This window comes from Heptranchias perlo, chromosome 9 (genome assembly GCF_035084215.1).
Source record: "Heptranchias perlo isolate sHepPer1 chromosome 9, sHepPer1.hap1, whole genome shotgun sequence".
Classification (NCBI taxonomy): domain Eukaryota; kingdom Metazoa; phylum Chordata; class Chondrichthyes; order Hexanchiformes; family Hexanchidae; genus Heptranchias; species Heptranchias perlo.
The window spans coordinates 60,557,573-60,571,629 of NC_090333.1; the positions used below are offsets into that span (position 1 = coordinate 60,557,573).

General features: G+C 40.6%; 2 protein-coding genes across 4 annotated transcripts in view; one reads left to right on the forward strand and one right to left on the reverse strand.

Moving 5' to 3' along the window:
* gpsm2 (G protein signaling modulator 2) overlaps positions 1-2,592 on the forward strand; it is a 72,791-nt gene extending 70,199 nt beyond the window's left edge. For both annotated transcript variants that reach the window (XM_067990606.1, XM_067990607.1), the window contains exon 15: positions 705-2,592. In XM_067990606.1, coding sequence (XP_067846707.1) covers positions 705-881 — 177 coding nt within the window. In that variant the 3' untranslated portion in view covers positions 882-2,592. The remainder of the gene's footprint in view (positions 1-704) is intronic.
* A 6,348-nt stretch (positions 2,593-8,940) lies between these two features.
* clcc1 (chloride channel CLIC-like 1) overlaps positions 8,941-14,057 on the reverse strand; it is a 42,632-nt gene continuing 37,515 nt past the window's right edge. Inside the window, exon 12 of one of the 2 annotated variants that reach the window (XM_067990609.1) lies at positions 8,941-9,331. In XM_067990609.1, the coding sequence (XP_067846710.1) occupies positions 9,290-9,331 (42 nt within the window). In that variant the 3' untranslated portion in view covers positions 8,941-9,289. The remainder of the gene's footprint in view (positions 9,332-14,057) is intronic. The other variant, XM_067990608.1, reaches the window with a different exon arrangement.

The following is a 14,057-nucleotide window of genomic DNA, read 5'->3' on the forward strand; positions in this document are numbered from 1 at the left end:
TCTGATGCACTGAGCTACAAATTGATCAGATGCAGACTTGGTACTGAGACATTTCACACACCAATCATCATTTGTGACATGCTAGCACAAGTATGGTCATGACAATGATTACAGCCAGAGCCATCAAGCATTCAAAGCTTGTTCTCTTCATTCCCTTAGGGAAAAAGCATGCCACATCTGATATAATGTAACAATGGAACTCATGTTTGGAGTCTGATCCATGGCAGTAGGAAGCTAACCTTACTGTCTCCTCATAAGTTCATTGGATTGGTCTTTGAACATGGGCCAGTATTAGCTTTAATATGTATGTGTTCTGCTGATTTATATAGTTCTAGGGAGAATACTGATGACTGTTGCTTTGCAGTTGTGTATAATTTCATAGTTTGATGGAAATCAGAAAAAAAAATCAATTTAATTTGACAAAACAGTCTTTGATTTGGCCTGTTTTTTCATTAAAGTCACAAAAAAATAGAAAAATTCAGAGCTGTACAAAAAATGCATCAGTTATGAGTTTACAATATCAAACCAATACTCTGCAATATTGCTGGCTCTAGTCACTTGTGGATGAAATAGTAAATTTCAGAGATCATTTAATTTATTACATCACATCCTTAATTGTAATAACTTTTAAATGTTTAGTTTCTTCAATTAACAGAAGTGGAAATAATTCTTTTAGTAGCTTAATCAGTTTACACTTTCGTTAGGGCTCCAGGCTGGATGACCAGAGATGTGCACCACCACAACCTGTACATAAATGTATTACTGTTCCCGATGAAGATTTCTTCAGCCTGATCCTGCGATCTCAGGCCAAACGGATGAATGAACAACGTGTCACACTTCCCTCAAATATGAAGGAACAAAAGAGGGACGTCTCCCATTGAACTGAACAAGTGGAATGTGTTCAGTTATGTTTTCAGATAATTAAAACACTAATTATTCAAAAGAAATTTAAAACAATGTCTGGGATTTGGTAAAATTCACACTGCACTTTGGGCTGCTGGCAACCTGCAATCTTGTCTTCTAAGGTTCTATTGTCCAGAAGTGTACTTTACATTGTTGAGCTATTGCTGTAAGTTTTACAGGAATTTGAATGTTGCAAAAGATGAAATTGCTAAAAGTAGTAAAATGGGACCAATGTTTAACAATTCCTATATTAAACCAGTTGCATACATTTGTCTAAGGATATTCCAGTAATATTTTTAAAATTGAAAACAATTTGTTTTCTTTATCAGTGATCTGATGATCATAACAGAAATAGAGATCATCCTGATTTGATTTTTATTGGTTTTACATATTAGTTTTGGATTGGTAATGTCAACATTTGTCTTACTCATTCTGTTAGCAGAAAATTGCAACTGCCTTTTCCGTTTCTTTTAAAAAGCAATTTGAAAAATGAGCACTACCCATTTTAGGCTTTTAGTTTAAGCTAATTTTTTGACATTTAATTACTACAGGAAATCATTGGTATTTATAACAGAACTATTTTCTGATGTACAAAAGTATTTGTAGCCTTTTTTAAAACCTATTCCGCTGCCAATCTTGTGCTGATTTGTTTTCTTGCAGTTTAATGAAGGGACCTTCAAACTGCATACAATTTTTGTGGATTTTTTTTTGTAACTGCTGCTGTAAGAAATGCTTTTAGTTCTTGATGATAAATGCAAATCCAGTATTGAGCATTTGTATCTTGTTTTACATCATTTCTAGATGTATTTGTTTTTGTGCTTGGGATCCATTTTGAGTTTTCACAAATTTAAGTTTAAAGCACCAAATCTATCTCCTTTTGTCTATGTTCTATGTCTGCTTTCAGTTAGGTAAATGATGTGTATATAGATAATTTTTATAGTATATTTGTGAAGGGAATAAACAAAAGTACTCAATCTTGTGAAAATACTTAGTCTGTTGTGTTAAAGTGTGCAGAATTGTTAAGTTTTAAATTTTTTTTCCAAATCTCTAAGATAAAAAGCCTACAGTAATGAGGCATGTTCAAGAAATTGTTTTGTAATGCTAATATTGTTCTAAAACATTATTTCACATTTTGATTTAATTTGCCTTTAACTTTATTTTTAACAAACCAATTATTTCAGCATTCCCTCGAACTGGGAGGCAAGTTAATGTTCCCTAATTGCAAAACTTATAATTTCTTAAATCTTAATAGCTTTTATAACAGTACCAATGAAATGATATGTAGTAGAGGGAGTTACTGGAAGCATAGGTTGGATAGACAGGCCAAGATTGAGGTACTGTCTATTTCATCCAGCTATTAAAAGGGAGATAGAGGGGCATTGTGTGTTTCAAGAAGATTTTAAAAAGGATCCCAGGCAGCTCAGTTTGAAAATATCTCATGTTGTTCTATAACAAAAGGAGAGATGTGTTATATTCATTATGTAAGTCAAGATAAAACACTGAATAATGGAAGAATGTAGTACTTAATTACATTTGTATTTTTGGGTAGGCAAGGACTTCAGGTTGATTTTTGTTAGTGTTAATCACAATTGCATTTCAGTGCAACCACTTGTTGCTTGTGTGCTTTTTTTGCAATAATTTACTGTGTTGTGAAATCATGACCTCATTAAAGTTTTTTTATTACTGTAATGTTATTACATCTGTATGTTGCCTCCAATATAGGAACATAGCTTCCCTTTCATTTGTTTAAGGCACTGGATAAGTAAAATTACTTGGTGGCTAATTAGTATGTTTTCAGTAACCCAAATATGAACTATTTTGGGCAATGTTCAACCAATTTGAGGCCGTCCTTACTGTGCTGACTTTAGAAAAATGAATACAAGCAGCTAGCTGCTTCAACTTGGAAACCGACATAAAAGCAGCCAATATTCACTGGTTATAATATGAACACAATTAGTAATGACTAAACTTAACCCACACTTTCAGCATGAAATTTTGTTTTTATATTTTATGTAAGTGGCTGTAAGATGCTTTGACTCAGCCTTATGGTATTCAAGTTAAAATCTATACTTCATAAAGTTATTTTGTTAGAGGGCTTACCAACACCATAAACAATTTAAAATAATTATGAAAATCTTTCCTTGATCATTTAAAAATATTTACACTGGAACTGTAGCAATGTGTCTTGATTCACAGTTCTGGGACTGAAAATTACCTGCACCAGTATCAGAAGTCTATCACTGATCTGTTTACATTCAGTACTGTCACGCAAATTTCTTTTTTAAAAAAAGTTTAACTTTTTTGCAGTAAACTAGGAAACACTATGAACTGTGCATTACTTGGCCATCTGTCGCTTCCTCTTGGTGTACTGTGATAATGCTGCTGTGCATCTGAAATGTGATAGCAATGTTAAAAGAACCTGGAAGTAACCAAAACCAACTAAAAACAAGGACAGTTCTTCGTTATGAAGACTTTAGTTCATAATTTGTCAGGTCAGTGGCTTACAGCAGGTGTATCATTTGTGATGTGCTAGGATTTAGAGTCATAGAGTTATACAGCACGGATAGAGGCCCTTCGGCCCATCGTGTCCGCGCCGGCCATCAGCCCTGTCCACTCTAATCCCATATTCCAGCATTTGGTCCGTAGCCTTGTATGCTATGGCATTTCAAGTGCTCATCCAAATGCTTCTTGAATGTTGTGAGGGTTCCTGCCTCCACAACCCTTTCAAGCAGTGAGTTCCAGACTCCAACCACCCTCTGGGTGAAAAAGTTCTTTTTCAAATCCCCTCTAAACCTCCCGCCTTTTACCTTGAATCTATGTCCCCTTGTTATAGAACCCTCAACGAAGGGAAAAAGCTCCTTAGTATCCATCCTATCTGTGCCCCTCATAATTTTGTACACCTCAATCATGTCCCCCCTCAGCCTCCTCTGCTCCAAGGAAAACAAACCCAATCTTCCCAGTCTCTCTTCATAGCTGAAGCGCTCCAGCCCTGGTAACATCCTGGTGAATCTCCTCTGCACCCTCTCCAAAGCGATCACATCCTTCCTGTAGTGTGGCGACCAGAACTGCACACAGTACTCCAGCTGTGGCCTAACCAGTGTTTTATACAGCTCCATCATAACCTCCTTGCTCTTATATTCTATGCCTCGGCTAATAAAGGCAAGTATCCCATATGCCTTCTTTACCACCTTATCTACCTGTTCCGCCGCCTTCAGGGATCTGTGAACTTGCACACCAAGATCCCTCTGACCCTCTGTCTTGCCTAGGGTCCTCCCATTCATTGTGTATTCCCTTGCCTTGTTAGTCCCTCCAAAGTGCATCACCTTGCACTTTTCCGGGTTAAATTCCATTTGCCACTGTTCCGCCCATCTGACCAACCCATCTATATCGTCCTGCAGACTGAGGCTATCCTCCTCGCTATTTACCACCCTACCAATCTTTGTATCATCAGCGAACTTATTGATCATACCTTTTACATTCATATCCAAGTCATTAATGTAGACCACAAACAGCAAGGGACCCAGCACCGATCCCTGTGGTACCCCACTGGCCACAGGCTTCCAGTCACAAAAACAACCTTCGACCATTACCCTCTGCCTTCTGCCACTAAGCCAATTTTGTATCCAAAGTGCCAAGGCACCCTGGATTCCATGGGCTCGTACCTTCTTGACCAGTCTCCTGTGGGGGACTTTATCGAAGGCCTTACTGAAATCCATGTATACCACATCCACTGCGTTACCCTCATCCACACGCCTAGTCACCCCCTCAAAAAATTCAATCAAATTAGTCAGACATGATCTTCCCTTGACAAAGCCATGTTGACTATCCCTGATTAATCCTTGCTTCTCCAAGTGGAGACTAATTTTGTCCTTCAGAATTTTTTCCAATAATTTTCCTACCACTGATGTTAGGCTCACTGGCCTGTAGTTCCCCGGTTTTTCCCTACTCCCCTTCTTGAATAATGGTATTACATTAGCGGTTCTCCAGTCCTCTGGCACATCCCCTGTGGCCAGAGAGGTTCTGAATATATGTGTCAGAGCCCCCGCAATCTCCTCCTTTGCCTCACACAGTAGCCTGGGATACATTTCGTCCGGGCCTGGGGATTTATCCATTTTTAGGCCTGCTAAAATCGCCAATACCTCCTCCCGCTCGATGTTAATATGTTCGAGTATATCACAGTCCCCCTGCCGTATTTCTATGTCTACATCGTCCTTCTCCATAGTGAAAACAGATGCAAAAAATTCATTTAGAACCCCTCCTACATCTGCCGGCTCCACACACAGATTGCCATTTTTATCCCTAATGGGCCCTATTTTTTCCCTAGTTATCCTCTTACCCTTAATATACTTATAAAACATCTTAGGATTTTCCTTTATTTTGCTCGCCAGTGTTATTTCATGGCCCCTCCTTGATCTCCTAATTTCTTTTTTAAGTATCCCCCTGCACTTTTTGTACTCCTCTAGGGCTTCCTCCGTCTTTAGCCTTTTGTATCTGCCAAAAGCCCTCCTTTTTTTCCTAATCCATTCTTGTATATCCCCTGACATCCAAGGTTCCCTGGAGTTCTTGGAACCACCCTTGACCTTTACGGGAACATGTTGCCATTGTATGGTCTCAATCTCCCTTCTGAAAGACTCCCATTGCTCCGATGCGGATTCCAGTCCATTTTGGCCAGATCCTGCCTTATCCTATTAAAATCGGCCTTCCCCCAATTTAGAACCTTTATTTCCGGCCCCTCCCTGTCCTTTTCCATGACCACCTTAAATCTCACCGAATTATGGTCACTCTCACTAAAGTGCTCACCTACTAGCACTTCTTCCACTTGGCCGGCCACATTCCCTAGAATTAGGTCCAGTACCGCCCCCTCTCTTGTAGGACTTTCTACATGCTGGCTCAAAAAGCTCTCCTGGATGCACATTAAGAATTTTGTACCCTCTAAGCCTTTTACACTCTGAGTATCCCAGTTAATATTGGGGAAGTTGAAATCCCCCACTATTATTACCCTATTATTTGCACAATTTTCTGAGATTTGCCTACATATCTGTTCCTCTATCTCCCCCTGACTGTTTGGGGGCCAAAAGTACTCCCATCAAAGTGCTTGCCCCCTTTTTGTTTTTAAGCTCCACCCATATGGCCTCATTAGAGGAACCTGCTAATATATCATCCCTCCTTATGGCAGTAATTGATTCTTTAATTAATATTGCGACCCCCCCTCCTCTTATACCTCCCCCTCTGTCTCGCCTGAAGATTCTGTACCCCGGAATATTGAGCTGCCAGTCTTGCCCCTCCCTCAACCATGTCTCTGTGACAGCAACAATATCATACTCCCATGTGTTTATCAACACCTTCAGTTCATCCACCTTATTCGCAAGACTCCTTGCATTAAAATAGATGCCATCCAGCCTTGCCCTCACATATTTGCCCTGTCTTCCAAGCTGACTTGTTTTTTTCTCTATATTTGGCTGCACATCACCCCCTATTGTAGCTCCACTCTGTATCCCATCCCCCTGCCAAGTTAGTTTAAACCCCCCCCAACAGTGCTAGCAAACCTCCCCGCAAGGATATTTGTCCCGCTCTGGTTCAGGTGCAACCCGTCCGACTTGTACAAGTCCCACCTTCCCCAGAAGCAGGCCCAGTGATCCAGGAAACTGAAACCCTCCCTCCTGCACCAACTCTTTAGCCACGCATTCATCTGTTCTATCCTCCTATTTCTATACTCACTAGCCCGTGGCACTGGGAGTAATCCAGAGATTACAACCTTTGAGGTCCTGCTCTTTAATCTGCTACCTAGCTCCCTAAATTCTTGATGCAGGACCTCATCTCCCTTCCTACCTATGTCGTTGGTCCCAATGTGGACCACGACCTCTGCCTGCTCACCCTCCCCCTTGAGAATGCCCTGTAGCCGCTCAGTGACATCCATGACCCTGGCACCAGGGAGGCAACAAACCATCCTGGAGTCACGTTTACGGCCTGTCTGTTCCCCTTACGATAGAATCCCCTACCACTATAGCTCTTCCACTCTTTTTCCTCCCAGCCTGTGCAGCAGAGCTACCCCTGGTGCCAGGAAGTTGGCTGCTGCTGCCTTCCCCTGATAAGTCATCCCCCTCAACAATATCCAAAGCGGTATATTTGTTTGAGAGGGGGACGGCCACAGGGGACCCCTGCACTGCCTGCCTGCTCCTCTTACTCTGCCTGGTGGTCACCCAATTACTTCCTGCCTGTACAACCTTTACCTGCGGTGTGACCATCTCACTAAACGTGCTATCCACGACGTTCTCAGCATCGCGAATGCTCCTTAATGAATCCATCCGCAGCTCCAGTGCCGCAATGCGGTTTGTCAGTAGCTGCAGCTGGATGCATTTCCCGCACACATGGTCGTCAGGGACACCGGAAGGGTCCCTGATTTCCCACATAGAGCAGGAAGAGCATAACACGGGGCTGGGCTGTCCTGACATGACTTACCCTTTAACTAATTAATTCAAATTAAATGAATCCCACCAATTTCACTTCAATTAAAAAGGTATACTCAAGGGCCTTTGCTGAACAGCAGTTCCCCACTACACAACAGAGACCAGAGAATCCACAAACTCTAACCTTAGACAAATTCAGCAGGAAAATACTCACCAGCCAATCACTTACCTCTTCCTTGGTGACGTCCCACTTGGATTACTTTTTGCTTCTTATTTATCTTAGGTCCAGGAGTTAAGTCCCTGTGATGTCGCACAGTAGTTGTCTCTTGGTGCAGGTCTGCTGCTGCTTTTATTCCACAATCTCAGTCTTCTACTCTCAGGTCCACTACCGCTCTGCAGGAAAAGTTTGGAAAAGCAAGGCAAAGCAGCACCTCCTTCCCCCCACTTCACCAAACTCCCACACTTACCGAACTCTCAGCACACTGTGTAATATCCGCACACCGTGCAGTCCGCACTGACAGGCCCCGATTTGTTAGGGTTGTACTTTTAAAAGCATTTAGAGAGCATCTTGCCATTCTAATAATCAAAACATTTATCTGCATAAATAATATAATTCACAGTGTCTGTGTTAGATTTTGTTTTCACTTTCCTGCTGATAGATACCTATTAAATCACAAGTATTGGCATTAGTGAGCCCAGTAGAGGAAGGGAGCTGTATTAGTGGACAGCTGAAATGACAAAAACTAGTGAAGTCTCTTGGGTTAGTGGCAATTAGAGGAAGTGCGTTATCATTGGACAGAGCCAATCTCTGAATCACCTCCAAGTTTCTATGCAGTACCATCAGAACTAATTGTACAACCCTAACAAATCCTAGCACATCACAAATGATACACCTGCTGTAAGCCACTGACCTGACAAATTATGAACTAAAGTCTTCATAACGAAGAACTGTCCTTGTTTTTAGTTGGTTTTGGTTACTTCCAGGTTCTTTTAACATTGCTATCACATTTCAGATGCACAGCAGCATTATCACAGTACACCAAGAGGAAGCGACAGATGGCCAAGTAATGCACAGTTCATAGTGTTTCCTAGTTTACTGCAAAAAAGTTAAACTTTTTTTTAAAAAGAAATTTGCGTGACAGTACTGAATGTAAACAGATCAGTGATAGACTTCTGATACTGGTGCAGGTAATTTTCAGTCCCAGAACTGTGAATCAAGACACATTGCTACAGTTCCAGTGTAAATCTTGAGCTATCTGTAGTTCTAGACTGGTGCTAATAAACAATGGAAATTGGACCAGACCAGCAAATGCTGGTCCCAGTCTAGATTATAAGCAATGAAAGAACAAGAAAGAAAAATTCAATTGAAAAAGTGTTGCAGTGTGATCATAATTATGTGCCCTTAATTGAATTTGGTGCTGAAACTCTAATGTAATTTTTTCAACTTCCTGTGGTCTTTGCATACATTCTTGCAAAAAATTTTTAAAACACAATACTGACATGATTTTTGTATCTAAAACTACTATAGATTAGATTGAAAAAGAACTACAGATGATAATTCATTTACAATATATTCCTGGAATAAACATTTTAAAAATTATCTTTTTGCTTCTGAAAATACACAACATTTTAGTAAGAATGTAAAACTTTTTATATATAAAGAAATCATATTGCACGTCAGATTTTTTTTCTTGATATTGGTATTACTTTATGTTCATGAAGTTTGCAGCTTTGTACACCAGGAGATGTATGTAAAATCTTGAGGATTGCAACAGTATTTGTCCACTCAAATTTAAAAAGCTCATTTGCAATACAAATCCTTGTGTTACTTCAAATGTTAACAAAATCATGAAGTATGAAAGAAATGTGTTAAACTTAATTACGAAAGGTACTTGAGATAGTTTTGCTGAAATTGCCAATAACCAGCAGTTGTTACAAGATACATGTTCCGTGAATGTTGGTTTCTTCAATAGAAGTCTTCATGTTCTTTGATTCTCTCCAGATTCTGGATTATTGAAAGCCTATGGAACAGACAATCATTAGATATTCAACTCAAAGCTTGCAAAATAATAATATACTTTATTACACTCCTTTTGTTAAGTGTTAATCAAAGAACTGATGTTACTCCATTCAGATACAATATGAACAATGTTAAGAATCTCAGAGTAACTTTAATGAGATAGTGAAATTAACATAAGAAAATCATTAAGTACATTAGGAAATTTTCCCAGTACACATTTAAACCTTTACTTAGGACTGAGATGAGGAGAAATTTCTTCACTGAGAGGGTGGTGAACCTGTGGAATTCTCTACGACAGAAGGCTGTGGAGGCCAAGTCACAGAATATATTTAAGAAGGAGCTAGATAGATTTTGAGACACAAAAGGCATCAAGGGGTATGGGGAGAGAGCGGGAATATGGTATTGAGATAGAGGATCAGCCATGATTGTACTGAATGGCGGAGCAGGCTCGAAGGGCCGAATGGCCTACTCCTGCTCTTTTCTATGTTTACGATTTCAAAACCTGTGTTCTGTATCACATTATTTGAGACAAAGTTAGACTGAATTTATAATTAATTTATAATTTACATTATCACATTAGTGACAAACCCCTTGTTTAAATCAAAGTCCAGAGGAAGAATCCATGCAAAAAAAAGGCAGTTAACATTACACAAATGAAGTTAAAATCAGAAATCTCATGACTAGAACTGATAATACTGTACATTATAGAAACTGCTCACCCACAAATAATAATTTGGCTTTTTCTCAGGAAAACACTTTAGATTCTTTCTTCCGGCAACTTCTGATTGATAATTAAACTACAGCCAAAAGATTTGTTTTTTTATTATTATTCTCTAGATGTGGGCAGGCAAGGCTGCATTTATTGCTCACGCCTAGTTACCCTGAGGTGGTGGTGGATCTTCTTATTGAAGCCAGTGGTGAAATAAAAAGATCTGGGTGTTACACTCCATCAAGGTTCACGACCAATGCCGTGAAGCTATAGTTAAAGCAAACAGGGTTCTAGGTTGCATTCACGGGACAATTCACTACAAAACAAAACATATCATTTTGTCCTTGGTTAGGACTCATTTAGTGTCCAGTTTTTGTCCCCTCACATGATATGGGATATTGAGGCTTTTGAAAAAGTACAGAGAAGGGCGACAAAATTGATTCCCGGCTTAAAACACCTTAGCTACCCATGTAGGCGTAAAGAGCTGGGTGTGTATACTTTAAGAGAAGCATAGACTCTGGTGATTTGATCCGAGGTTTATAAAATAATGAAAGGATGGATTGTGTTTACGTGGATCAATTATAGGTTTGCGAGAACCAGGGGTCACGCTTACAGGTTATGTAAGTACAGAACTAGGTTGGATGCTGGGCGGTTAGACCTGTAGAACAGATTACTAGCTCGTGCGATGAACACTGATTTGCTGTATACCTTTAAGGGAGAGCTGGACCTGTTTCTGGCTGGGGTGGAGATGACCTCATACAAGAGGTAGGTACCCTGTAATATAAATCAGGGTCAATGTGGTCTACTGGACTAGTTTCGATTGCCTAACTGGGTCGGAGAGGAATTTTCCAGATTTTTCTGCCCGATTGGCCTGGGTTTTTATCTTTTTTCACGTCTCCCAGATTACATGGCTCCAGGTGGTTAGGGAGTGTCTGTATCATGATGCCTAATGCACCACGGCTGTATGGGACAGGCTAGATGGACCATTTAGTCTTTTCCTGTCCAACATTTTTGTATATTTGTAAGCTGTTTTTGCGACTGAGTGGCTTGCTATGTCACTTCAGAGGGCATTAAGAGTTAACCCCAAAGTGTAGAACTGGAGTCAAATAGGCCAGATCTGGGTAGGGATGGCAGGTGTCCTGAAGGCCATTGGTGAACCAGTATCTTTCATGGTTAATTTTTTCTGGTGCCAGCCTATAAATTACCAGATTTATTGAATTCAATTTCACAGCTTGCCATGCTGGGCTTTGAACTCACAACCTTTAGGTTACTTGTCAAGTACCATAACTACTACATTACTGCACAAACCAACATTCTCAGTCAAAAAATTTCTACCCAATCACAACTCCTCAACTAGTTGCAAAGCTATCTCCCAAACCGACATTTGTTCCTTCAGCTAAATTTCTGGGACAATCAAAGGTTCACTCTGGTGTACATTCTCAGACCCACTCAGAGCACAGCCTTCATCAAATGGACATTAATAACGTAATAGAATTGGCAGTAAATAGTACCAGACCAATATCAATGAAAATAAATTCAGTATAATCTCCACGTTCACACAGAAATATTAACCTCTTAACTCTGCATCAACTAAATAAGTGTTCTAATTGAGATAGCTTAGACTTAAGTGGCTCAGATTCTACATACATGCCAATTTGTCCTGGTCCATACTCATAATGTCAACCAAAACCTAATTAGAAAACTAGTTTCATCTTCAAATACCTCTCCTCCTCCATGCAGAGGCCTTTTTTCAACTCTACTTTCCTTCCATCCTTTTTGACTATACTTCTGCTATTTTGTAATCTTATCTGATAAATAATCTGCAACTCATTGCACTATTCCTGGATGCTGAAGTGTCTTTAAATGGTAAATGGCCATTCCCCAAACACCCATGATGTTTTCACCTCCCATCGGTGCCAGCTTGTATTAAGACGCTCGACATTTCTTTGACACTATTGCTGCATTAATATCCTTAAGCTGTTAAAATCAGCTATTTACTCTTTGAAACATATCAGTTCCCACTGGATAATCCTTTCAATCTCACTTACAATCTAATCATTAAGCTTCCCAGTCTCTCCAACTTAAAAGGTGATGTAAATTAATTGAATACAATTAAAATTAATTTATTTTGTAGCCATTATGTATTACATGCCTTACATGTTCTGTTTCAATGTATTTTATACTGATGAACACTTCTTCACTTCACGTATTTCTTTACCAAGCTCAAGTATTTTTGTTTATAAATACACCATATGCCTATTTCTCATAATTACAATAATTCAATACTTTATGAATCAGACAGATCAGATAATCCTCCGCTATATAAATTTTTTTTTATTCGTTCATGGGATGTGGGTGTCACTGGCAAGGCCAGCATTTATTGCCCATCCCTAATTGCCCTTGAGAAGGTGGTGATGAGCCGCCTTCTTGAACCGCTGCAGTCTGTGTGGCAAGTCGTAGCTGTAGGAAGGCAAATGGCATGTTAGTCTTTACTGCAAGGGGGTTGGAGTATAAGAGTAAGGAGGTCTTACTGCAATTATATAGGGCTCTGGTGAGACCACACCTGGAATACTGTGTGCAGTTTTGGTCTCCTTACAAAGGAAGGATATACTTGCCATAGAGGGGTGCAACGAAGGTCCACTAGATTGATTCCTGGGATGAGAGGGTTGTCCTATGGGGAGAGATTGAGTAGAATGGGCCTATACTCTCTGGAGTTTAGAAGAATGAGGTGATTTCATTGAAACGTATAAATTCTTAGAGGGCTTGACAGGGTAAATGCTGAGAGGTTGTTTCCCCTGGCTGGAGAGTCTAAAACTAGAGGTCATAGTCTCAAGATAAGGCGGCGGCCATTTAGGACTGAGATGAGGAAATATTTCTTCACTCGGAAGGTTGTGAATCTTTGGAATTCTCTACCTCAGAGGGCTGTGGATGCTCAGTCATTGAGTGTATTCAAGACTGAGATCAATGGATATTTGGACACTAAGGGAATCAAGGGCTATGGGAATAGGGCGGGAAAGTGGAGTTGAGATGGAAGATCAGCCATGATCTTATTGAATGGCGGAGCAGGCTCGAGGGGCCTTATGGCCTAATCCCGCTCCTATTTCCTATGTTCTTACGGTGTTTGTGGGTCAGAGAGAAACTTTTAAAAGAAATTAGGACAGACACCAAAAAGGCAGGCAACAACATGCTGCACGAGGAGAACCTCTGTCCTGATCAAGGAGAGTTTGTGCTTTCATGTTAAATAAAGAGCCCATCAGAGTGGGCTAGGGTGCACATTTTTGTCATACTGATTGTATTAAGTGTCTCTCATTATACTGAGTGTTCTGAAAATTTTGCCCACCATTGAATAAAGCAATGGTTCTGCCAGGACCACTCGGCGCCAGACCTCATTACAGCCTTGGTCCAAACATGGACAAAAGAGCTGAATTCCAGAGGTGAGGTGAGAGTGACTGCCCTTGACATCAAGGCAGCATTTGACAGAGTGTGGCACCAAGGAGCCCTAGTAAAATTGAAGTCAATGGGAATCAGGGGGAAAACTCTCCAGTGACTGGAGTCATACCTAGCACAAAGGAAGATGGTAGTGGTTGTTGGAAGCCAATCATCTCAGCCTCAGGGCATTGCTGCAGGAATTCCTCAGGGCAGTGTCCTAGGCCCAACCATCTTCAGCTGCTTCATCAATGACCTTCCCTCCATCATAAGGTCAGAAATGGGGATGTTCGCTGATGATTGCACAGTGTTCAGTTCCATTCGCAACCCCTCAGATCATGAAGCAGTCCGAGCCCGCATGCAGCAAGGCCTGGACAACATCCAGGCTTGGGCTCATAAGTGGCAAGTAACATTCGCGCCAGACAAGTGCCAGGCAATGACCATCTCCAACAAGAGAGCGTCTAACCACCTCCCCTTGACATTCAACGGCATTATCATCGCTGAATCCCCCACCATCAACATCCTGGGGGTCACCATGGACCAGAAACTTAACTGGACCAGCCATATAAACACTGTGGCTACAAGAGCAGGT